Here is a 25,486-nt window from a genome sequence, read left to right as displayed (position 1 = left end):
ATTATCCACTGTGGCAGTCAGAGTCAGTCCCAGTCTGTCACCTGACAGTGAGGTTCCAGGTGTAGCCAAGGTCACCAGGGGTAGCTGGGTTGGTGGGGTCGCCATGTTCTTAATCCCAGCACTAGAGAGGAAGAGGCAGTCGGATCTGTGAGTTCGAGGATACAGAGAAACCCTGTCTCAAAAATAAAAAACAAAACCAAAACAGAAGGGGAAGACGGGAGAAAACAATCACCAGGGTGGAGGAAGTTAGGCCACACTGGGAGGGAGATCTGCTCACATGACCCAGGCCCCCAGCTGACCAGGGTTTGGTGTTGGAGATAGGGGCACAAGTGTGGAGGAGGGGTCCTGTTAGCCGCTTCAAGCTGTGGCCACTGCCACAGAAGAGGAAGTGAGTGGGCTGTTTGGTCATGGGGCCAAGGGGTGATAGGCCAATGGGGGACCTAGAGCTGCTCTGTCTCCGCACTATGCCGGGAGAGAGAGGAGTAGCTGAACTCAGAGGCCTGTCCAGTGTGGCGCTTTTCTCCTGGGGTTCACACTCCATGGCTTGAGCCAGGGGAGAGACTCAGCTGGTCCAAAAGGTTTCTGGAGACTCACTTCCTCTGGACTGCCCAGGAAGTGGTTTCAGAGTGGGATTGACCAGCTCCGCCTAGGGCTTGCCTCACTCCACTCTGCCTGTGAGAGGAACAGTGTCTGGCCTGTGGGTTAGGTCAATTGACCGGGCTTTCCCTACCAAGACTGTCCAGGCTTGTCTGGAGCTCTGGTGGAAGATAAAGGCCTGAGGCCTGTAGGCCTCCCGCAGCCCCAACAACCCCAGCTTTTCTTTGTTCCAGGCCTGTAAGCCCAAGTACAGGGCTTCAGCACCAGTAGGCACAGCCCCCGGGGATGGCAGGGACTCTCCTGTGTTCCAGAACTTAGGTAGCACTAAGCAGCTGTATGGACAAATCTGTGCAAGTGGTTTTCACACGCAGTACCTTGGTTTCCCTCTCTGACAAAATCGTATTTATATACACTTTTATGAGTTATTTGGGAATAGAAGATAATGTATGCAAAATAGCAGGAACTAGCTGGGTAATAGTGGTGCAGGCCTTTAATCCCAGCACTCAGGAGGCAGAGGCAGGCAGAGCTCTGAGTTCGATGCTAGCCTGGACTACAGAGTGAGTTCCAGGACAGCCAGGGCTACAGAGAAACCCCTTATTGGAAAACAAAACAAAACAAAACAAAATGAAACAAAACAAAAAACAATAAAATATCAGGAACTGAAGGGGCTTTAAAGCACTTAGTGCCTGATGCAGAGTAACTATTCAAATCTAGCAAGTGGCACTGCTAATGTGTCATCATTGTTTGATGCGCTGGGCCTGGCCTGGCGTCTCAGCAACATGGCTGTGGAAGCCAGCTGAGAAGTCCTGTCTCTGACTCCCTCCACTCTGTCAGTTCTGCCTCCACTCACAATACTAGCTGCTGAGTAAGGCTCTGCCGATTCCAGGGGCCCCATGTCCTCATCAGAAGCTCAGGGCAGAGGAGCTGTGCATAGTCAGCAGCGCAGCCTGCTCCTGCTTGTGTTCCTCTTGCTCCTTTTCAAAGTGAGGACGAAGTGGGTGAAGAGAGGGGAGAGGAAGCCCCCCAGATAGCTGCTTAGGAATCCCTTCAGCTCCTCTCTGCTTGGGTCCCCTACAGGACTTTAGGTTTGGAATGGGGAGGTGGGTGGCAAGCCCTCCTACCAGGCTGCCTGTCCTCAGGAGCCAGCCTTTGGGTCACAGAAGGGTTGGGTATCATTAGGTTAGAAAGTTGCGTCACTGGTATGTGACAGCTGGTGAGAGGGGCTTTCGTGTCCCAGGAATACTGAGGTCAGCTCCTCTTTGCCTGTTGCTGTTTGGGACCAAGAGGCTGAGGATCTGTGGTGATGAATATTAAGGATGGTGGTGTGGCATGCAGGCCTACAAGGTGGGAGGGCTGGAGATTACTGTAAGCCTGTGCTGAGAGGGAGGGAGGACATACTGAAGGTGCAGGGGCAAGACCTCTGCAGCATCGGGTGTTATCTGATGCAGTTATTCCTGGCGCTGTACCCAAGCCAGAGTCGAGGCTGCTCTCAGCCTCTGTTGCCTCATCTGTGAAATGGGCAGAGCAGGAGTGTGCATGTGAGACCTGAATGACGGGAAGGAGCCACTGTTGGGGTAGGGTACAGGAAGACAGAACAGAGCCTCTGCTCCTCGGAGGAGGAACTTGGTTGTCAAGGAAGTGAAAGGGGTCCCCACAGCCAGGGCACAGGAGGGAGGAGAAGGCAGCTGCCTAGATCATGGAGGTCAAGGCTATGGGTTGATGGACTTGCTGGGACACACGAAGAGCCAAGCCAGGGATAACAGAGTTTGCTTTCCTGCCTTCAGTCTTGAAAGCCCTGTTTGGAGCTGGAACATAGAGACTGTGGGGGAGAATGAGAGTAGGCAGGCAGGGGTTCAGTCTGGCCTCAGCGGTAGGGACCAGGTCGGGGTAGGAGAGGCAGGAGAGGCCTGAGGCTTGCCACAAAGGCGGGCTTGGGAGTGGGCTGCGTGGGGGGGAGGCAGGCAAGCAGAAAACAGGCCCCAGGTTTCTGGCCTGATGACTGAGCGTGGGCACTCCTGGCAGATGAGAACACGTGGAAGCAGGACATCAGTAGGCTGCTGTGGGCTGCTCTGAGCTTTTTTTTTTTTTTTATTCTTTCACGTGGTGAGGTTGGAGAGCCAGGTGGGCACAGAAGCCTACAGTACAGTACTCTAGGTCCAAAGTGAGGCCCGATGATGCAAGGCTGGCTTGGGGGGGAGAGGGGCTCCCGCTGGTGTGGAAGCTTGAAAGACCTCAGATGCAAGATAGGACAGCTGTCCCTCAAAGGTACCTACCTAGGGGCCAGGAGGGCAGGCCTGTGGTCACTGAGCTGCTGTTTTCACAACAGACACGGAAGCTTTGGATCACATCTGTAGCCATGTTGAGTAAACAGGCCAGTCACTAGGCCAAGATTGGATCAGATGTCGATGTGGTGTATGTAGTTGGGTAGGAGGCTCTCCGGAATCCACTGGCGGCAGAGCCAGACAAAGCCTGGGGGTCTAGACTATCAAGACAAGGGGACTGTTAGGCCATGAGTGGCAGCTGCTGACTGGGGCTTTGCCCACGGACTCAACTACACCGGCCTAGATAGGATCCTAGTGTAGCAGGCAGCCTGGGGCATCCCACAGCTGGATTAACCCCGAGAGGATCAAGGACGACTGGAGATGGGTAGAAGGGCAGGTGGGAGAGAGCCAGGCATGAGGACAGTAGGGTTGACTTCTGTGTATATCACTGCCTCATTCCAGGCCCTGTGTTCAGCATGGTACACGGGTGAGATCATTCCCATTGCAGATGGAACACTAGGGAGGCTTGGCCATGTTCTGAACTACATTCACCCAGCCTATGAAGGCCTGAGCTCACTAGTTTCTCTATGTATTAGTTGTGGGGGGGATGGCACACCTTGTGGATGCTGCTGATTCTCCCAGCTTTCTCCAGGTCCCTGAGGTCCTAGGCCCTGTCCTCTGCACACTGCCCATCTTGAAGGTTATAGACAAATAGCAAAAGACCAAGTGGCTGTTTTGCCCAGACACAAAACAGTTCATGGTTATAAATCTGAACATTCTGGGGACAGTCATTGAGAGGGGACAGGGAGAGAAGGTATAAGACATGGACTTGGGACCAACAACTAGGGTCCAAAGGAGCAGTCCACACCAAAAAACATAGCCCCTTCCCCTGATAAGTCCGATGGGCAGGTCTAAGAGTCTGGGTTGGAAACTGTCCTACCTCCTCCCCCTGGCCCCATTGGCTTTGTGACTTTGGTTTAATTGCTCAACCCCTTGGTCATCTTCTGCAGTGTAAGCCTGGGGCTCATGGAGGTCATATGTGGGCTGCCCCCAACACAGCACTTAGAGTCCTCTCCTCACTTGCCAGGCTTGTGACTGCCACCGTGGGCTCCAGCTTCAGTATTTGCTCACTTCCCCGCAGGGCCTGCTGGCCAGTGGGCAGGCTAAGGCCTGCCTAGAGATGTGCCTGACCAGCCTGTCCCTTCTCTTCCATATTTTGGACTTCTCTTTGGACCTCCTGAAGAGGCAAGCCCATTTTGGCCTGGTTCCCTGCTATCCTTCCCAGTCCGTCCTTTCTCCCCAGCCATTGTCCCCAAGGGTACTGTGACAGGAAAAGCTGTATTTGGTGCCAGAACCTAATCAGGTATGCAAGGCTCTTCCAGGCCTCTCTTTGCCTAGAATGTGCCTGTTCACCGTCTATATATTAGGGCTTATCCCACCAAGCAGTTGTGTGTTTGTGGGTATGCATGCGCACATGCCTGGCTCTTTGTTCATGTGTGACAGTTGTGGTTGAGTGGGAGGCATTTCTGTGTATGCGCTCTGTTATCCTAGGGCTGTGTGTGTACCTGTCCAAGGAGACTCCCCATGCCTGACCATATTAAAGTCTGTCACGCACCATGTGTGTGCATGCGTATGGTTGTCTTTGGGGAGTCCTGAATGGCCCTCCTCCCCTGTTTCATTACAGAGAACTTCTTGTTCTCAAAGAAGCTGGCTCCTGGCTTGGGCCATGAAGGGTCTTTGTTTCTTCCTCATGGAAACCAGGAACTCTCCCTCTGACTGAGCGCAGAGATTCCCGATCTGGAGGCCAGCTAGAGGACCACAATTCTGTGCCTGATGTAGGCTGTGCCCTCGATGGCAAAGGGCTTGTGGGCCCGTTGACAGCCATGAACCCTTAGTCCTGGCCCTGTAACTCATCTAGAACCTCTGGTAGGGTTGGCTGTGATATCACTCAGGCTAAAGACCCTCCAGCCACCCAGCCAGTAGCCCTTTGTTGCCCCATTTTACCTCAGCCCTCTCACTCCTGATTCTCACTGCCTGAGCAAAGCTTGCTTTCATCCTACTCAGCAATCCTTAGTCCTCCATCAGCCTGCTGTGTCTGTGCCACTCACTGACTGGGGCTGAGACAGACTTTTGTAGCCCAGCCCCATCCTGTTTTGTGCGAAAATAAGCATGTCTATTTTTTTGAGAGAAGACCCCAGCTTTCACTCGGTTCTTAGGGTAGCCTGACCCTTATGTGGTTGAAATAGTATGATCATGCCGTCTGGTGTCCCCTTCTTATTCCCATGGACTGTATTTGCAATCCTTTTTTGTTCTGAGGCAGGGTCCTTTTTTAGCCCGGGTTGGCCTGGAATTTCCAATCCTGCTGAATGCTGGGATTACGGACAGATAGGGCCCATCACCCTTGTATGCAGTTAATGTGGGTTTTCATGTTTTGCATTTTGGGGTTTTTCTTTTTCTTTTCTTTTTTTGTTTGTGAGCGCACGCGTGTGTCCGCACTTATGTACAGCAGGCAAGTGTTCTACGCTGAGTGTCACTGCCAGCTCTCGGTAGTGGGATTGCTGAGGGGTCATCATGTAGCCAGGATGGGGATGACTAAGCTAGAGGCAAAGGGACAGCACCCCACCTACAACAGGTAACATATGGCACAGATTACCAACATGGAAGCAGCAGCCTTTCTTGGGAGTGGGACAAGATCACCAGGGCTGGCTTTTGGAACAATCTAGATAGATATATGAGAAGAAGCCATTCTGGCTCAGGGAACATGTAGTGGTTTATGGGGCTGGCAAGTGAGGTGCCAAACAGCCAGAGAGGGATTTGAGGTGGAGAACAGGATGGGGACAGGGTGGGGGGAGCCTTAAATGCCAGGCTGAGGCCTCTGGCTTCTTCTAAGAACAGTGCTAGCCAAGAAGGTTCCTTCCGTGCTCTGGGTAGAGTCAGCCAGGGGGTGGGGTGCTGGGGCAAGCAGAAAGGAATAGTAGAGTGTTGAAGAGTTCATGCAGGAGAGCGTATGGCCAGTAACTGGTCCCCGAGAGGGAGGGGGAGGAAGGAACCCTGGCAAGCATATGAGGCTAGTCCCATGGAAGGCATTCCTGTTCTGGGGGCTGGCTATGGCCTGAGACCATGGGCTCTGACAGAGGCAGGCTTTCTCTCCCCTCTTCCTGCAATTCCAGCTGAGCCTATTTCCTGAGTTGTGAAAGCCCATGCCCTCTGTGCTTGGTTCTATCTGGGAATTCCAACATGGAAGAGCTCAGCCTCCCGAGGCCCAGCCGGGTTGTTCATCCTACCTGTTACTCTTTAAAACTGCAGGGCCAGCTTCCTCTCACCTGCCCATCACATCACCTCTCAATCCATCCTGTTCCATGACCAGACCTACACACCAGGTAGGGTGACAGCCCCAGGAGGGCACCACTTTGCTACCATCTGCATCTAGTCTTGGTATCTTCATGGGAGGCCATGGGTGCCAGTCCAAGGTAGGCAGCTGTGGGTAGTAGAGGGCTATATGAGGTAGGGTCAGGGCTCCCAGGAATCTGTTGAAGAAGTCAGATGACACCCCTCCCCCCGCCACACACACCCAGGACTTTCAGCTGATGTTTTCTTGAGCCTGTTCAGTTTGCCATAGAAGTCTGACCTAGGTCCCTCTTCTCCACTCTCAACCCAAGCTTTTCCCTCTGCCCAGTGGATGTAACCCCATGGCCTGTGAGGCAGAATCAGACCAGGGTACAGGGAAAACTCTGAGAGCTGGGACCTCGGGAGAACCTTGGCCTTAGTTTCCCCTTTGTGCCGTAAGGAGGTGGTGTGTGCATCTCTGCTTCCTTTCTCACCACAGTTGGATACACCCAGTGGCAATGTCAACAGTGCCTTCCTGGGCACCTTGAGGCTAGCTCTCTCAATGCCCTGGGCTGGCTGGAAACAGGTTTCTATTTGCTCTCGAGAAGGTGACCTGCTGTGGTGGCTTGGCCACTGCCTTGCTCACCTCAAGGCTTCTGGTCTCTGGCAAGGATAGGGACCTGGGCCAGTTTCCCATGTTTTTAGACATGCAGGAAAGACAGCAGTTCAGGGGTCTGTACTGCCCTTGTTGTCCAAAAGGAGAGGAGTTCCCTTAAGGACAGGCTGGGACCAGGCCAGGACTCAGGATGAGTGTAGGTGAATAGACTCAGGCAAAAGGTTCTACATGCTCTCCTCGCTTTTCTGCCTTCGTGAGTGTTTGTGCTATCTCTGCTATATTTATGTCTCCATTTCCTGCCCTCTTTCCTGTCTTCATCTTCCCGTGGCAGAGTCTACTAGAAACAACATGAGCTACAGCATCCAACAGGCCTACATTCACATCTTCCCACCATTTACCCACTACTTACTGGCTTTGTGACTTTGAGTAAGTCACTTACCTTCTTTGAACCTAGGTTTCTTCATCCAGAAAACACTTCCTGGGGCTACGCAGGGATAGAGTGAGCTAATTACAAGCTAATGCAGTATGTTGTCATCTTGGACAGGACTGTCTTTCTCAGAAGTGGGTGAGCCGAGAGTGACAGCTTGGGCTGTGCGACTCTCTCCCTTGCCCTCTACCTCATAGACAGACTGGAGGAGCAGGAGCCGAGAGACTCGGCACCCCCGATGCTGGGGAAGGCCCACCTATCCCCTGTGGAGTGCTGTGAGGGTAGCCCCTGCTGTCCGCTGGGCCTATCTGCCTGGGGTTTATAAACGGTGAGCACGCCTGCCTTTGTGCTCCCACCGCTCCTCAGGCACAGCAAGGCTGTGGGGCAGGCTGACTTCACTGTGCAGACGGACAGTTACCCAGACTCCCAAGGTCACACTGAGGCAGACGCAGGTGCTAGCTAGCTCATGCATCTTATTTCCCTTCTGGGGTCTGAGTACTCCAAATGAGAGCCAAGTGGGGGTTTGCACCAGCTGGACCTTTGTCCTCATTTCTGGCTTCGGAACTTGGAACAAAGTGATTTGACCCCTCAGTGACTGTTGGGTAGTCCCCCGGCAGCCCACAGAGACCACGGCTCCCCTGTGCTAGCAGCACTGCGGCCTGAATGCAGGTTTAAGGCGGGGGCCCAGACCTGCTGTGGTTGTGGTTTTCCCTGGCTTGTAACAGTAAGCGGCTGTGAGTGTGAGCCCAAGTGCAGGCCTCAGGGGCAGCCCACAGGTCAGAACCCTGCATCGCCTTCCTGTGGTTGCTCTGACCTCTTGTCTCTTCTACACAGCTCCGTGAGTCCAGGGCAAGCCAGGGGCAAAGAGAGCCATGGGCCTTCAGGCAGGGCTAGACACCAGAGGGAGCTGTGGGGAGAGGCTGGTCAGCGAGTGCGTGGAGTGCCTCCCTGTCCAGGATGAGCTGCCACATGCTCCTGCAGACATGACTTTCCTGTCCCAGAACTGGGGACAGTTCCTTGTCCCCTGGCTGGTTGGCAGGTAGAAGCACAGTTGGGGACACGAGTGGACGTACAGAGGGTGTGCCGCAGGGCAATTGGTAACATCAAGCAGAGGATATGCCCTGGGCCTGCCAGGTTGATGCTGGCGCCTAGAGACCAGGGACAGACAAGTCCTCATCTGGAATATGGGGCGGCAGAGACTCAGAGCTCACGAGACATAGCCACATAGCCAAGCAGCGGTGGTGTCAAGGACCTGTGTCCAGCCAGCCTTACCATTCTGCCACGTGGATGGCTGTGATTTCTTGTTCCCGAGGAGCCTAGGCTCCTTCAACTTTTTCTCTTTCTGTTCAACTTTACCCTCCAAGTTACTATGAAAGTCACTCACTACCCTATCTTGTTTCTGGGCGATCTTATTGAGAGGCAGGAGGCAGAGCTGCAGCCGCTGTGATCTTTGGTATGTAGACACGGGCCCATGGCAAGTTGTGCTCTGAGGGGCACTGCTCGTTACTTCAGACCTTGGAAGCACTCCCTGGGGCTCTTGTTGCCCTGGATTCTGAGGTCAGTAGGAGGTCCAAGATGCATTTTTTCCTTGGGAATTTGGGACATCCATCCAAGACACCTACATGTGACCAATGCCAGTCCTACGTAGCTTGCTTTTCATTCCGCCATTTACTGACCTCCCATCATGCCATGTACCTGCATGGCCTCACCTCCCAGGTGCACACAGTGTAAATCTTTGTGCTGGTTAGTGTGTGTGTGTGTGTGTGAGAGAGAGAGAGAGAGAGCTTAACACAATCTGGAACCATCTGAGAAGAGGGAACCTCGATTAAGAATATGCCTCCATCAGATTGGCCTGTAGACAAGTCTGCAGGGCATTTTCTTGATGTGGGAAGGAGGGCCCAGCTCGCTGTGGGCAGTGGTAGGTGGTCTTGGGAGGTATAGGAAAGGTAGCTGACCGCCTGGAAAAGAGGCAACTTGGTGTTTCATCAGGTCCTGCATCCAGGTTCTTGCACTATACGATGAACTGTAAGCTGAAGGATGAACTTAACCCCTTCCTCCTCGGGCTGCTTTGGTCACGATGTTCCTCATAGCAACGGAGAGCAAACTAGAACAGTCTTATTCTTGCAGACCTGTCGTCTCCAAGCCCACCCCCACGCAGGCTCATGGCATGCTCCAGGCCAGAAGGAGCCCACAGCTGCTTCTCCTTTCCTGCCCTCCAGATTGTCATGGGCACTGGTCTAGCACTCAGCATTTGCCCACTTGCTGGTTTCAGGCCAGAGACTTGGGGGTGTGGACACAGGCACTGTCCACCTGCTTTCACTCTTCCCGGGTAGGACCGGACCAGAGGAGGATTCGGTGGAGTCAGCCTCTCTAGTCTCTCTGCTCTGCTCTGGTGTGGGCCCGAGCTCTGGCTGGGCACTCTGGGTTGGGCCTCAGGCTGAGGTCAGTGTTTCCTGTGAGCTCATCTGAATTGGGAGCTCCGGGCAAACCTGGCCGCTGTTCTAGTTGCCTTGCTGAGGAGCTGGAGGGAGCTGCCTGAGGCTGGGCAGCTGTGCTGGTGGTGGTGGTGGTGGCGGCGGCATGTGTATTTGTAAGGGTGCCCTGAGTCCAGTTTTGTATGTTACATTCAACATTAAAATAGCTTCATACTTAGACATATATGAAACTGCATACCCTTTTCATATCCCCCTACTGTGTTCCTTTCACACCTCCCTACCTGCTTGGTTGCTGCCTCTGTTCTCTGGAGACCAAAATGGGCAGGAGGCACGTGACCCTGAGGGGCTTTTGTTCAGAAGGGTGGGGTGTGCTGAACAAAGCTCTGGTTCTTAGTTCTGGCTCAGCCTGGGTCTCAGTTTCTCCATCTAAGTAGTGGGGATCTTTGGCTGCTTAAAAAGGGACTTAGTTTGGTCATGCTTCTCTACCTGGATGGTTATGAGCCAAGTCGACAAGAGAATCAAGAGATGCTTCATGAGCCCAGTGAGAGGAGAGGGCATTCTAGGTCCCTGGCATGCAAAGGTGTCCAGTAATTGGCCAGGAGAGGGCCACTGAGTGACTCCCCAAATGATTGTCTAAGTATCACAGGCTCAAATGCCTCCAGTTCAGGGATGGGGACTGTGTCCTGGCCCGGTAGACTGACCAAAAAAAAAAAAAAAAAAAAAGCAGCCACCACAGTGGCTGTTGCTCAGGCCTGGTTTCCTGTCTTTTAGTTTAACCAGAGGTACCCAAGTCCAGACTTACTTTAGACTGCCCAGTCTATCCCATTGATGCTAAGGACTAGTACATTTGGTGTACCTGTGGTGTGAGCTCTGTGGGGAGTGGGTGCTTGAGCGTCCTTGGCGGCCATCTCTCTCCACTGTCTTTGCTCTGCCGCCATGGTGTCATCCCTTCCTGTGCACGGTCTCACTGCAGGCTTCACCATGGCACCTTTCCTGCGCATCTCCTTCAACTCCTACGAGCTGGGCTCCCTGCAGGCCGAGGACGAGGCAAGCCAGCCCTTCTGTGCCGTGAAGATGAAGGAGGCGCTCAGCACAGGTAGGGTTGGAAGCCAGTCCCTAGAGGGGCGCAGGGCTCAGAGTGGAGGGAGACTTCCCTTCCTCCTGGATCCTTCTTGTCTCCCTGAGCTACCCGGCTGAGGATGCAGGAAGACAAACCCATCAGTTCTCCACACTTGATACTGGTTAAATTGAGCCTCCCACATCTCGGTTTTCCTGTCATGGCTTCCACATGTCTGCCTGGGCCAGGCCCTGAGCTAGACACTGAGCCTATTGTAGTGCTCCAGGACTGACTCCCCCTACTGGGGAGCTGAACAGGTCACAGGGACTGAGTCCTGCTGAGGAGCCTAGGGAAGGCCCTGTCCCAGCCTAGGGTCAGGGTGGCTTACTGGGAGAGGCACCCTTCGCTTTAGTCTCACTTCTGTTCCATGCTGGAACTGCCTACACACCTGTTAGGTTCTAGCTGAGCTGCCCCTTCCTTCAGAAAGTCTTCTCTGAATCTTAGGGTCAGGCCACTTGATTGCAGAAAGGTTTAGGACTACCGTCTCTGCCCTCTTTGATCCCATCATAGCTGTGGCTTAATGCTTATCTGAGGAATGCAGTGGTTTGTGTCTCTGTCTGGGGCTTAGGACAGAACCAGGCTATGTTGCTTGCCTCCAGTCCATGGCTGACATGTGGCATCTCTTACAGATGTTCCCTGGGTGAATGCAGACAGAAAGAGAAGTTGAAATGGAGCTAGAGCAAAAAGGTTATAGGAAAGGGAAAATAAAAAGGACTAGAGGTGGGACCCACCAGAGGATCCAGAAGGCACTAGAGGTTGTTGGCTGTCAGTGGGATCCTGAGAGCCATAGCTCATCCTCAGGAGGTCCAGGGAGGGGGTGACTCGTCCCAGCCTGACTTCTCTGCCTGGTCCTGTCACAGAGCGAGGGAAGACACTTGTACAGAAGAAACCTACCATGTACCCCGAGTGGAAGTCAACATTCGATGCCCACATCTATGAAGGCCGTGTCATCCAGATCGTGCTGATGCGGGCAGCTGAAGACCCCATGTCTGAGGTGACGGTGGGCGTGTCAGTGCTGGCTGAGCGCTGCAAGAAGAACAACGGCAAGGCTGAGTTCTGGGTGAGGGCTTCTGAGCGGGGCCTTGCATGTGCATACATGCCAGGGGGGCTGGGGCCTGGGGAGCGAGCACTTCAGGACTCTACCCACTGTGGCCTGGGCTTGAACCCTGGCCCTGATAGCCAGGGCCTCAGCACCTCTGAGCTATTCCTCCTTTCATGAAAAGGAGCAAAAACATCTTACTTCAAGGTCCCTTGTGGGATAAAATGAGCACTAATGTCAAGTGCCTATTGCAAGCCAATTGTGGTGTTCCAGGTTTATAGTCCTATGTCCTTGGGAGGCTGAGGCAAGATGGTCACAAGTTCAAGGCCTGCTGGGTAACTTAATGAGATCCTGTCTCAAAATTTTAAAATGTAAGGTTAGAGTTGGGGTGTAGCTCAGTGGTCTTGTGCTTGTCTCCAGCTCCGCCAAGTCTGGAGACGCTGCAGAGGCTGGCACCTTGTGGGTGTGGAAGGAAGTTATCTTGATTATTTCAACTGCTTCTCCCCACCTGTTAATTTTGGAAGAGCAGGATATGCATTGCAAAGTGGGGTTCTCCTGCCCCAACGCCAGGCTCCCTGCTCAGAGGACATTGTTTCGATTTTGGTGGGTAAAGGTCTAGCCAGGTGTAGAAGCAGCCTTATGATATTTAGCAGCAAAGAGGTAAGAGAAGAAAGCTGGCAGGCGGCCCACTCACCTGCTGAAACTAGAACTGTGACCACGTGCATCTGTGGTGATGTTCTTGGTGGCAGCAGAATGCCAGTGCCAATACAATCCTGTAAGCTTCCACAGCCAAAATGTCTTTCTAAAAAGGCTCAGTGACCATCAGTAGCATTGGTCAGCCTTCCATGAGGAGGGAAGGAGCCAAGGTAGAAGAGAGGGTGACTCAGGGCAGCACAGCTCTTAGCCAGTTAGGCAGGGACCAAAGAGCCTCCTGGCCATGCACTGTCCCTGAGGAATGTCACAGGGTGTAGGTCCTGATAGAGGCTTGGCCCTTCCCTCTGGGCTGTTTGGGCTAGTGAAGACCCTGTCCCAGAGCGCACAGTGTGTGTGTATCGGGCACGGGGGTATGGTGTGTGCGTGTGCATATGGCGGTTGGGTGGGGAGTTTCCCTTGCACTTCTCCTGAGCCATGTGGCCCAGCAGGGTGTGGGCTGGATCCTTTCACTTCCCCAAATGTAATAATACCCTGGGTTCAGAGTGGGGCGGGGCTTGGGCGGGGCCCTGCCCATCCTGGACAGGCAGGTGTCTGGCCAGGCTCTAGGGGCCCCCTTGGCCTTGGGGGAGAGCCATGGAGGTGGGTTCTGAGTCTCACCTGGCCCAGGCTGATTTGGCATGCCCGTTTCACCCCTGCAGCTGGACCTGCAGCCTGAGGCCAAGGTGCTGATGTCTGTGCAGTATTTCCTGGAAGATGGGGGTAAGACTTCCACGGGGACAGGGGCAACCTCATTTGCCAGGTCAGAGGCAGACCCTGCAGTAATGTCTAAGGAAGCAGCTCCCATGGGGACATGGGGCTATTCTGGGAGGACCTGAAGCTGGGGCCGCCCTTCATAGACTAGGGGTGACTTTACCATATGGCTCCTAGATTGCAAACAGTCTATGCGTAGTGAGGAGGAGGCCAAGTTCCCAACCATGAACCGCCGTGGAGCCATTAAACAGGCCAAAATCCACTACATCAAGAACCACGAGTTCATTGCCACCTTCTTTGGGCAGCCCACCTTCTGTTCTGTGTGCAAAGAGTTTGTCTGGTAAGGGCTGGTGACAGCTGCGGGGCGGGGGGGGGGGGGCTTGGACAGAGAGGGAGGGACTGGACTGGAGCGTTCTCACTCACTCTGCTGGGGCTTTGCTTTCCAGGGGCCTCAACAAGCAAGGCTACAAATGCAGGCGTAAGTCTCTCCTGTTTGATGTGTGCATACGTGTGTGCCGACGAATGCCGCACACCGTCACCTGTGTCCCTGGAGCTGGACAAGAGCCCTCTGTGTGTGGCTCCAGCCAGTTAGTGCCAATCCGGCTTGTTGTAGCTGGCCAGAGCCAGCTCTGTGCATTCCCAGCTCTGTGCACGTTCTCAGGTTGTTACCCAAAGTAGGCTTTTGTTGAGATTTACACAGAAGCCAGCCACAAACCAGCCACCGACACACATGAGGCCTCTGCCCTTGGGGGCTGGGGTGAGAGCTTTGCTAGCACTCCCCTGACTTTGTGTGCTTCGTGGATGCAAGTGTCTCTGATGCGCAGGTGTGAGCACACCTTTCACCATGACAGGAAGTGTGGAGCAGGCTCTGCAGACTGGGTGTGAGCAGGCAGAGGCAGCTCCACTGACTCACAGTACGGCCTTGGTCAAATGCCTGTTTCCTTTCCATAAGGTAGAGATAATAGACTCGAGTGTGAAGACCCCCTGGATCAAGTGTGTACGCTGTGTTGTGAAGGGCTTAGCGTTCAGTAGAGAAGGCCGTTGTCCTGATCCTGCAGGCTTTGTGTGGATGTACAGGGCATGCCGTGTGTACATGTGAGAGAGAGAGCTTAGCAGCTGCTTGCTAGCGTGGAATGAAGAAGTGGGAAAGAGGGGCTCTTCTGCCCCTATCCATCTACCTGCCCAGCCCTACTGGGAGTCTGTAATTTTTACAACCCTTTAGGGGCCCATCTCTTGCCCAGGCTTTTTAGGCCCCTCTGGAAGGGATAGCAGAAGGAGGGAAAAACAAAACCCTAGGCTGAGGCCTGTGTAGGGTGAGGGTGTGGGCGGCCAGTGAGAAGGCTGGCTTTGTGCAGAGGGCTGTACTTGGCCGGCAATGCCAGCTCAGACTCTGCCTCTCTTGGTGCCTCCCCCCCTCGTCCTGGGCCTGCGCCCCTTCAAGAATGCAATGCTGCCATCCACAAGAAATGCATTGACAAGATCATCGGCCGCTGCACAGGCACCGCTGCCAACAGCCGGGACACCATCGTGAGCTGGGCCGAGGGCTTGGGGCGGGGGCGGGGGCTGCGGGTATCCTACACTCTTTGTTCGGGGCTCACCCTCTTTTCTCGCTCTCTTTCACCTTCCCTTACCTCTTGCCTGGGCTCCTTGGGCCTTTGGGTTTCCCAGACTCTGCTGGAACCCTATTAAGACTCTGACAACCATTTGGGGGAGAACTGTCATGTGATCTGTAATTCCCTTCCCCTCAGTTCCAGAAAGAACGCTTCAACATTGACATGCCACACCGCTTCAAGGTCTATAACTACATGAGCCCCACCTTCTGTGACCACTGTGGCAGTTTGCTCTGGGGACTGGTGAAACAGGGGTTAAAGTGTGAAGGTGTGTGCTACCCAAATCCCAGCTGCCCCCAAACCTCCTGAGCCCCAGTACCTGCCATGAGCCTTTACCCCTTACCCTGATACTTCTTACCCTGGCCCTAATGTAAAATGACTCTCATCTGTCTTCCCTTCATTTGGGGGGAGCCCCTCCTTTCAGAGGAACTTCTCACTAGCCTTCCTGACCAGACCATAGGTCTCCATACCTCTGAGCTACGTGCGGGGGATCACTGAGGAGCAAATGACTGGAAGTGCATAACCACTGCTTGCCCCTCGTAGGCCCCTCCCAGGCTCTCTTCAGGAGAGTCTCAAGGCTCTGAGGAAAGCTGCCTCTCTCCATTGTCCAAGATGTTAAGGAGGTTATGATTAGCTACCATTCTCTCTCTCTCTTTCCCTTTCTCTCCCTCCCATCCTTCCTCCTATTCTCTCTTTCTCCTTCTCCCTCCCTCCTATTCTCTCTCCTCCTTCCCTCCTTTCCTTCCCTCCATATCTCTTCCCCCATCTTTCTCTCTCTCTTCCTCCCCATTCTTTCTCTTTCTTGACTGGGCCTCACACAGTGCCAAGGCTGGCAATCCTCCTGCCTCATCCTCCCAATTGCTGGGATTATGGGTGTGAGTTACTACATCCAGCTATATTCTTTTTCTTTATGTAAAGATTTAAAGATTTAAGATTAAATCTTTAGATTTAAAGATTTATGTAAAGATGAAAGATTTTAAAAGGCTCATGATGGCTTTAGATGCCCTCATCCCCAGAAGCTCAACCATCCAAAAAGTCCTCCTGACTCCTACCACCCCCTTCTCCCTTCCCTGCCCGTTCCTGAGACCTAACACTTCTGGTCCTGCCTCTGCCTCTTGCAGACTGTGGCATGAATGTGCACCACAAATGCCGGGAGAAAGTGGCCAACCTGTGTGGTATCAACCAGAAGCTCTTGGCTGAGGCCTTGACCCAAGTGAGCCAGGTAGGGAGGGGCTGTGGGACCCAGGCGTAGGGCAGTGGAAGCAGGCGGTGTCAGGGCTCGCAGCATGCCTGGGGAGTCCTACACTGGCTGAGGCTTCTGAAAGAGAGAGGGGGCTTTGTCATCTTGGGAAATTCATCATTCGAGCGGCTTGGTACCTGAAGGGAGACAGGAGCTGCAGAAGTCAGTGTTGAGACATCTTAAACAAGGACCGGGTCTGCGTTATGTCTGTGTCACTCATGGTGTGTTGTGTGGCAGGTATGATGTGTAGGATTTGTGTAGCGTGCGTGTTGTGTATCTGAGAGATGTCTGCATATCTGTCTGCACATGGTATTTATTTGGTATGTAGTTATGTGTGCCTACAGTGTGGTATCTAGGGTGGGTGGTAGATAGAGTGTGTAGTATGTGTACGCTGTAGATGCATAGTGTGTATGGTATGTTTACGTTGTGTGTATTATGTGTGTGTGCAGTGTGATCTACAGGGATGGGTGCTATGTAGGTTCTGTGGTATGTGGAGTGTATGTTGTGTAGACATATGTGTGCTGTGTGTACATATATGGTGTGTGTGTGTGTGTGTGAGAATGCACAGCGCGTGCTGTATGTTGGGTGTATGGGAAAGGGGTTCTTACGGTGTGTGTGTATTTATGTGTGACTGGAACTTAAAGGACACAAAGCCTTAGAGTGAAATCCCAGAGCCAGAACTGAAGTTAATGACGGGCAAGATGTTTCAGTGGGTAAAGGCCCTTTCCACGCAGCCTGACAGCCCGAGTTCCTTCCCAGAACCCAGAGAACAGGAAAAAAATAAGTCCCACAAGTTGCCCTCTGACCTCCATGTCCTGTGGCCTGTGCATGTGTGCACATTGGTGTATACACATACACAGAAATAAATGTTAAAAAAATGTTTTTAGGGGGCTGGAGAGATGGCTCAGAGGTTAAGAGCACTGGCTGCTCTTCCAGAGGTGCAGAGTTCAATTCCCAGCAACCACATGGTGGCTCACAACCCTCTATAGTGAGATCTGGTGCCTTCTTCTGGCCTGCAGGCACACATGCAGGCAGAACACTGTAGACATAATAAATAAATGAATGTTTTTAAAATGAGATTAAACAATATATTAAATGCTTAGGAAGTTATGGTTCAGTTTGCTACATTTCTGCCCATAATCTGTGCCTTTCAGCTCTCAGGGCTGGGGGGAGGGACGAGTGAGGCCTGGGCTCTACCCCTCTGATGTCATTGGGATTGAGGGTGTATTGTGGTTGAGGTCCTCTGCCTGGCCTGAGAGTTCTGACAGTGATCTTACCATTTGGCTTCCTTCTTATGTCCTTTCCCTAGAAATGTATGCGAAAGCTGGACTCGGGATCGCCAGACAATGTCGGGATATACCAGGGATTCGAGAAGAAGACAGGAGTCTCTGGGGATGATATCCCAGGTGAAGCTGGGTCAAACATCCCCTGTAAATCTTCTATCCCCCAACAGGGCAAAGAAAGGGGATGGTCTCCCTTGCCAAGGGAGTCCTGGGATAAGGCACTGAGCCCCTTTCTGTCCAAAGCTCCTTCCTTCCCCGGCCTATCCTTGAGACTCCAATGAGTCCTGGAAAGACCTGTACGTAGCAGCTCTTTCTCTCCTCTCTGAGGTTCCTTGCCTGGTTCACCCCTGGCCCCTGGAAAGGCAGTCATGTAGACCGAGACCTTAGTCTATCTCTCTCTCTCTCTCTCTCTGTAACAGACAACAACGGGACCTATGGCAAGATCTGGGAGGGTTGCACTCGGTGCACCATTGATAACTTCATCTTCCACAAAGTGCTGGGCAAAGGCAGTTTCGGCAAGGTGAGCGTAGCCTGAGGACCGGGGGTTTCCTGTTGGGCCCCAGTGGCTGGGTTGCTGGTACCCTCCTGGGTCTTTGCTCAGCATCCTGCCTGTCACTAGGTGCTACTTGCCGAGCTGAAGGGCAAAAACCAATACTTTGCGGTCAAGTACCTGAAGAAGGACGTGGTGTTGATCGACGATGATGTGGAGTGCACCATGGTGGAGAAGCGGGTGCTGGCGCTCGCCTGGGAGAATCCCTTTCTCACCCACCTCATCTGTACCTTCCAGACCAAGGTTCCTGGCCTTCTCCTGTCACTGCCTGTGCCCCAGCGCTGTCGTCCTCATAGTGTGGCTTTGCTGATCTAGTCACCCCTCTCAGTTATCACCCTCAGCCCAGGCTCTGTGCCCGCTGCTTCCTGTTGGAGCTCCGTAATCTTTTACAATGGTATCTCCTGCTTGTCCCTTGACCTCTGCTTACTCCCTGCCCCACCCAGGACCACCTGTTCTTCGTGATGGAGTTCCTCAATGGGGGTGACCTGATGTACCACATTCAGGACAAAGGCCGCTTCGAACTCTACCGGGCTACGTACGTGAGGGCCCTGTGTGAAGAGAGCCCGAGTGTACTGCCAGTCTGTCCGTCACTCTTTCTCTCCTTCCCCCAAGAAAAGCCTGAGTCAGGCTAGAGCTAGCACTGAGGACACTTGGGACACCGTGTGGGAAGCCAGCTCTGCTTATGGGGCCAGCACAGGCACAGAGGACAGGCACAGAAGTCCTGTAGGGCCTGTCCTCTCTTCAGGCCTCAGATAGACAGCAGAATGAACTGGTGGCCGCTAGACTACAGAAGTCAAGCATTTGTATACACCTAAACTAGTGTTTACACATTTGTGTCAACAGAAATCCCTCCTCCAACAGAACATTGGCTTATTAAGCTTTCAATTCAAATTCTGCTGCCCGGGCTCCAAGCCCCCACTTACCTGATAAAAATGCACTTGGTTGGGTCCCTGGTATTATAGCATTTCCTGCCCTGGGGGTGGGGTGATAGAACTGGTGAACAAAATCCTGGAACACCATCTCTTGCTCAGGTTTTATGCAGCTGAGATCATCTGCGGACTGCAGTTTCTACACAGAAAAGGCATCATTTACAGGTATTGGTGGCACTGGGGCCGTGGGGACTTCTGGGAAGGGCGGTGCCTGGCCTGAACACAGTTCCGAACTGCTGAGAGTGAGTCTTAGGCTGAGTGTTTGCCTAAGCCTCTAACCCGGCGCAAGAGCTTTTCCGCCCCTCAGCTGAGGCTGGTGTAGCTCCCGGAGCTGGGAACTCACTGCCCACACTCAGTGCTGTTGAAAGGGGGGCGACACTGGCAGGACAGGGTCTCCCTACTTTATGCTCATTGTTCTCACTCCAGAGCCCCCAGCTGAGCCACCTGAGCAATATGAACTGGTCCCTAAGTCTTCATCCAGTACACTGTGCTCCATCCTATGGCGGAATGCCATTCACTTACCAGAAGCACCCGGGCTGCACTCTGTATTTTGACATGGGATGATACTAAACTGTTTATCAAGCAGAAACTAACCTGTGGAACCAAGCTGTGCCTTTACACCTCTGTAATGCCAGCACTCGGGAGGCAGAAGCAGGCAGAGCTCAGTGCCAGCCGGGCTACGGAGGACATCCAGAGCTGCGTAGTGAGACTTTGTCTCAAACAAAAAGTAATGGGTTTTCTTTGCTGGTGAAATGAGCCAGCTCAAGTCAGATTAATGCGTAAAGGCAGGTTTATTGGATGTAGCTCTTGGACGGGTTCACTAATCCCAAGGAACAAGGCCAAGGAAATTGCCATGGGGAGGGAGACAAAGAGGAAGGGAAAGAGAAAGAGAGAAAGAGCATGTACATGCAGGGAGAGAGAAAATGCAGAGAGAGGGAGGAACCCGAAATGTCTAGATTATATTGGGAAGCCCCTGGGCTGCAGAGTTCAGGGCAGAGGGCAGGGTGTGCCAGCCATGCCCTGTAACAGGTAGGGACTGAGGGAGCTGGGAGAACCTGGAAGCCAGCTCCACTTTGGCATGTTAAATATACATGCAACTCAGCCACTTGTCCCGGGTCTGAAACCCAACAAAAAGAATTTAAAAATCAGCCTGGCCTGCATTTGAGACCTTATCTCATAAAATAAAAGGAAATCTACCCAACCAAGCCACGTGACAGTGTGTATCATCTGCTGAGGTTCTGGTTTTCTGAGGTTGGGGCGAGGAGCTGGAGGGAGGGCTTAGCAGTTAGAGCACCTGCTGTTCTGGCAGGGTTGGTTTCTTAGCTTCCATGCCCCACAGTTCACGCCTGCTCTCTAGCTCTGGGGATCTGGCGCCCTCTTTCGTCCTCTGTGGGCACTTATACTCGTGTGCACTTACCCACATAGACACACACACACACATGTATAAATTTTTAAAAGGAATACATAAAAAGTGAGCATGAGATACACACTCTAATTTACTTGTCTCTGCCTGGAATTGCTAAAGGCTGTCTGGTGGTTGAAGTTAGTAGAGAGAAACCTTGTACTGTTTGAACGCTTTATTACTTGTTCCCATGCATATAAGTTATCTATTCAGATGACTAATGCCTGAAATCAACATGGCCCCTGCCCTTGTTGAGTCAGACAAACCTGAGTTGGGTAGAAGGGGGTGGGATATATCTGCCGGACATTTAGGTGACAAGGGGCAAGTGATGTCAGCACTTTGGAGCTTTGCTCGAGGCTTCAGGGAATAGGGTGCTATGTGTTCCACATTTATCACGATGGTGGCTGCCAGAAGCCACCTGTGTTATCTCCCTGCGTTCCCCTTTCTCCTCTGTGTTCTCTCTGAGGGAGAGTTGTGGGCTTGCAGGCCTGAGATCCTGCATATGGCAGCAAGGCTAGGGAGGATTAGAACTTGCGTTGAGGGATATTCTGCCCTAACCTCCTCAGGGACCTCAAGCTGGACAATGTGATGCTGGACCAGGATGGCCACATCAAGATTGCTGATTTTGGGATGTGCAAAGAGAATATATTTGGGGAGAACCGGGCCAGCACGTTCTGTGGCACCCCTGACTACATCGCCCCTGAGGTAAATAGACGCAGCTCACTCAGCTGTGCATTCGGCCTTGGTAGGGCAGAGCCAGAAAGGCTTCCTGAAGAGGGCTGCACCCTACTCTGACCGCTGTTGCCTCCTAGATCCTGCAGGGCCTGAAGTACACATTCTCCGTGGACTGGTGGTCCTTTGGGGTCCTCCTCTATGAGATGCTCATTGGCCAGTCCCCCTTCCATGGTGATGATGAGGATGAACTTTTCGAATCCATCCGGGTGGACACACCACACTATCCTCGTTGGATCACCAAGGAATCCAAGGACATCATGGAGAAGGTGGGGCCTGGCTGACCCAGGCCTTTGGGGTTTCAGGAGGGCCTGTCTCTCAAATAGGGGCTCCCTGGGGGATCCATGCCTGACATATTTTAAGCCTTGCTCTGTCCCCATTCCCAGGCACTTCTTTTCTGAGTCCCTTGCCTGGAATGAGTAGGGTGTGATGACTAAGAGTCAGAGGACAGGCAGACCTGAGGCCAAGTCCTGGCTCTTTCTGTGACTAGCTGGTGACCTTGTGTGGGTCCCTCAACCTCTCCTCCTTATCTTCAGGCTGCCTCAGAGTTGCTAGCGGCACATAGAAACCCGTTAGTGCTTGGCAGCTAGGCAGTTAAACATCCAGCTTTACCCTCAGCCCCAGAATTCCCTGGGGTGAGCCTGCCCAGTCTTGGGGCCCTTAGGCTGTCTACAGGTTGCAGAGCTCCCGTTTCCCATGGCCTCAAGTTCTAGCTAAGGCCCCTGTGGATTGCAGCTGTTCGAGAGAGAGCCTGTCAAGAGGCTGGGAGTGACAGGGAACATCAGGATTCACCCCTTTTTCAAGACTATCAACTGGACGCTGCTGGAGAAACGGAAAGTGGAGCCGCCCTTTAAGCCCAAAGTGGTATGTCACCCCCTCCCTGCTCCAAGCCTGGACCCTCCCTTGCTCTGCCTCCTTTGCCTTCCGGCAAGCCTGCTTCCTGGTTTCCCCTGGCATGCTGTATACCACAGCCTCTACCCTTGCATTCTCATAGTCTTCTTGGCTTAGCAGTCATTCAGCAGACATCTGGAACTATGGGTTGAGGATCTTGAGCTGGGGAATATAGCTCAGTGGCAGACAGTTAGCCCATGTGTACAAGGCCCCAGGTTTGATCCTCAGCATCACCAAATAAGCAGCAGCAGAAACAAACAGGCGGGCCTGAGAGAGCACACCTATAATCCCAGAGCTTGGGAAGGAGAAGCAGGAAAGTAACCACAAGTGTGAGGCCAGTCTAGTCTTCATAGTCAGGCCTCAGCTGGCCAGGGCTACATAGTGGGACCCTGTTTCCAAATAACAAAAAGTGTGGCATGTTTCTGTAATCCCAGTGGTGGCTGCCAGCAGTGGGGATGGCGCTGAGGTACCAAGTCCAGGTCAGCCAGGGCTGCATAGCAAGATCCTATCCAAGACAGGACCTCACTATGTTGCTCAGTCCTGACTCGGAACCCTCCTGGACTTAAGCTATCCTCCTATAGGTACACAGCACTGTGTGTTACTATCACATGGTGATATCAGCCATCTCTTGTAGCCAAATTCTTTGGTACCTTGTCTTCCGGGAACTATGATTTGACCACCAGTTAGGGCTTTACTTCCATCCTTCATCTGTCTATTGACCTAATCACATCCATTTTCCAATCAATATTGGACATGCATAGTCCTTGTTGGGTACAGAACACTGTGCTGGGCTTTGGTGAGGTGCCCAGAGGAGCCCAGACAAGACATTTGCACACTGGTGACAATCTGTGCTAGAAAACAACAGTATGGGAGATGTCACAGGGCAGACTTGCATGGGTTGCTTTCCCGAGGGTATAGCAGCAAGAGCCTGAAATGCAGGGAACAGATGGTCTGCAAGGCTCCTCTGGAAAAACTGGTCTATGTGAGCAGAGCCCAGGCTGTCAGGGCAGGCAGAGGGCACCCAGGTAATGAGATGGTCTGCATCAAAGCCCCAGATCCTCGGTGGCCAGTGGCACTGGTTGAGATAGGTAGATTACATCGCTGGAAAGTTGGGACTGGCTGGGTGTGCCCATCAATACACTTGTAACCCCAGTGCTCAGGCGGACACAGGAGGTTCTCAGCTTCAGGCCCGGGCTACACAGCATGATCTTGTCTTTTAAAAAGAAAGACGTTAGGGCACAGTGTCCCTTTTGTAATCATAGCTCCTTCTCTGGCTGCCTTTCTCTCACTGGCTTTCTATTCTCTGCTGGGACATACTGTCCCCACTGGAGTCTCTGGCATGCCCCACATTTGTGCTTTGAGAGAGCAGAGCACTGCCCCTTGTGGATCTCGCATTCAGAGGTCCCTGAGCAGGGTGACAGGCTGGCCCAGCTCTCAAAGCAGCACATGGCTCTTGCTCCTGAGAGAGGGTTCTTCCTCCACACACTAGGTAGCTGTGGTGATGAGCAGCCTCTGCCACTAGGGACAGGGCAGTGGGCTCTCAACCCCAAGAGTGGGCCTGCCGGAAAGTGAGCCCAAAGGCTCTACTGTAGCGAGCTCAGTGGCAGAGTACTCACCTACCATGCCGGCGGCCTCTAAGATGAAAGAACAGAGCCAGACATGATAGTGCTCACCTGTAAGCCCAGCCCTTAGGAGGTAGAGGCAGGAAGAGCAGGGGTTCCGGGCCAGCCTCAGTTGCATGAGACTGTCTTGAAAGAGCAAAAACAAAACAAAAACCTGCTTCCGATCTTTTACCCATGAACTCTCTGGCCACAGAGAAGGCCTAATGCGTCTGTGCCTGTTTTTCTACAAATGGGATTGTCATGTTTATCTCTGGGACTGCATTGTGGGATAAGATGGAAGAAGGAAGTTGATCCAGGGCTCCTCTAATCCACCAGTTTGCAAAAGAAGCCAGAAATCTGAATTTTCATGTTAAAAAAAAAATATTGCTTCGGATTCTATCAAAACCCAGCACTGAGGGCTAGGCACGAAGCTCAGTTGTGGAACACGAGTGTAACATACACAAGGCCCTGGATTGGATTCCTAGCGTCTTACCAGACAAAACCGTGCGAGCTCAAATGCTTCTAGGGTCACCAGAGACCTGTTACTATCTTACCCAGTCCTTAGGAGCAGAGAATTAGGAACTTTTCTTATAAACAGGCTGAGAATAAATATTTAGAGTTCTGCAGACCTGATGCTGTCAATGCAGCCATACTCTGCATGTCAACAGATGTGTGGTTTGTAGTCATAAAACTTGATTTGTGGGCACAGAAATTTGCATTTGACTTCACTTTCATCTGCTGCTGGAGACCTTTTTAATTTTTTTCCTCCCAACCATTTAAAACCATAGCGGCTATGGTTGAGAGCAGTGGTGCTTGGCCATAATCCCAGCGCTTGGGAGACTGAGGCAGGAGGATCGTGACTGTGTAGACAGCCTGGGCTATAGAATGAGATTTTGTTTAAAAATACCAAAGCCAAAACCAAACCAACCGACCAAAGACAGCAGAAGCTATTTTTAGCTTATAGGCTCCCATTAAAAGCAGAGCAGGAGATATGTGGTCCATGGGCCCTGTTTGAAGGACGTCCCCTCTCCCCGCTAACCAGTGCTCCCTGCCTGCCTTTGAGATCAGACCTTGGAGGCAGCATTTCTGTCATACTTACTCACTACTCTCTTCTGCTCTCAGAAATCCCCTGCAGACTACAGCAACTTTGACCAAGAGTTCCTGAGTGAGAAACCCCGCCTTTCCTACAGTGACAAGAACCTAATCGACTCTATGGACCAGGCAGCCTTCCGTGGCTTCTCCTTTGTGAATCCTAAGTTTGAGCAACTCCTGGACAACTGAGCTCCCAGACCTGCTGCAAACGCCCCAGCAGAGCAGGCCAGTCTGTGCTGGCTTGCACTCAGACTGCCCACGGAGAACAGCGGGCACTGGGTGATTGCTGCTGCTGCCGCCTCATCATCAGGGTTGGCTCCTGTTGGCGGGGCTCAGTACTTCCTCTGTGAACTAGTTTGTGAACTTGCTTTCCCTTTGCCATCAGAGGGAAACTGTAAATCCTGTGTTCCATTACTTGAATGTAGTTATTGAAATATATATTATATATGTGCACATATCTACAATAGGCTGTATATATTGCTCAGTATAGAAAGCATGTAGGGACTGCTATGTGTTGGCCTTTTTTAAAAAAACATGCATATGTGTGATATACACATATACATATATGTGTATGTATATATATATGTGACCAAAAGAAAAAAAAAGCACAAGCTGTCAGAACCACAAGGTTCTTTTATGTGTGTCTAAATAAACACTGAGTGGTACCAAGCCAACTGTGGGGACATTTGTGTCCCAGGAAACTGGTGGCAGGTGCTCCTGCCACTGTTGACTGCAGTCGCAGACCCCTGGGTCTTCATGCAAATGTGCTTGTGTTTAGGGGTTTTCTTTTGCTGTAGGAACCCCCAGAGGTCTCTGTGGGGATGAGACTGGCTACAGTCTGTCTCTGGGCATAGAGGACCAGCCCAGAAGTTCAGAGGCCGAAAGCCAGGCCTGAAAGCAGGCGCAGAGGCAGAAAGCTGGATGTGTGTCTCA

At 52.5% G+C, this 25,486-nt stretch overlaps 1 protein-coding gene across 3 annotated transcripts in view; it reads left to right on the top strand.

Annotated features, from left to right (window-relative positions):
* Positions 1-25,223, top strand: part of Prkcd (protein kinase C delta) — a 30,678-nt gene extending 5,455 nt beyond the window's left edge. For all 3 annotated transcript variants that reach the window (XM_055612357.1, XM_055612360.1, XM_055612359.1), the window contains 17 exons: positions 10,637-10,759; positions 11,641-11,840; positions 13,172-13,232; positions 13,401-13,563; positions 13,670-13,701; positions 14,665-14,750; positions 14,972-15,101; positions 15,955-16,055; positions 17,383-17,479; positions 17,776-17,876; positions 17,976-18,149; positions 18,350-18,441; positions 18,938-19,000; positions 20,804-20,942; positions 21,050-21,238; positions 21,705-21,833; positions 24,584-25,223. In XM_055612357.1, the coding sequence (XP_055468332.1) occupies positions 10,645-10,759; positions 11,641-11,840; positions 13,172-13,232; positions 13,401-13,563; positions 13,670-13,701; positions 14,665-14,750; positions 14,972-15,101; positions 15,955-16,055; positions 17,383-17,479; positions 17,776-17,876; positions 17,976-18,149; positions 18,350-18,441; positions 18,938-19,000; positions 20,804-20,942; positions 21,050-21,238; positions 21,705-21,833; positions 24,584-24,742 (2,031 nt within the window). In that variant the 5' untranslated portion in view covers positions 10,637-10,644 and the 3' untranslated portion in view covers positions 24,743-25,223. The remainder of the gene's footprint in view (positions 1-10,636; positions 10,760-11,640; positions 11,841-13,171; positions 13,233-13,400; positions 13,564-13,669; positions 13,702-14,664; positions 14,751-14,971; positions 15,102-15,954; positions 16,056-17,382; positions 17,480-17,775; positions 17,877-17,975; positions 18,150-18,349; positions 18,442-18,937; positions 19,001-20,803; positions 20,943-21,049; positions 21,239-21,704; positions 21,834-24,583) is intronic.
* The last annotated feature ends 263 nt before the right edge of the window (positions 25,224-25,486 follow it).

The sequence above is a fragment of the Psammomys obesus genome, unplaced genomic scaffold, assembly GCF_907164565.1.
Source record: "Psammomys obesus unplaced genomic scaffold, mPsaObe1.curated_primary_1811, whole genome shotgun sequence".
NCBI classification, from domain to species: domain Eukaryota; kingdom Metazoa; phylum Chordata; class Mammalia; order Rodentia; family Muridae; genus Psammomys; species Psammomys obesus.
Note: the sequence above shows the minus strand (reverse complement) of the source record. Positions and strands in the feature narration are given on the sequence as shown.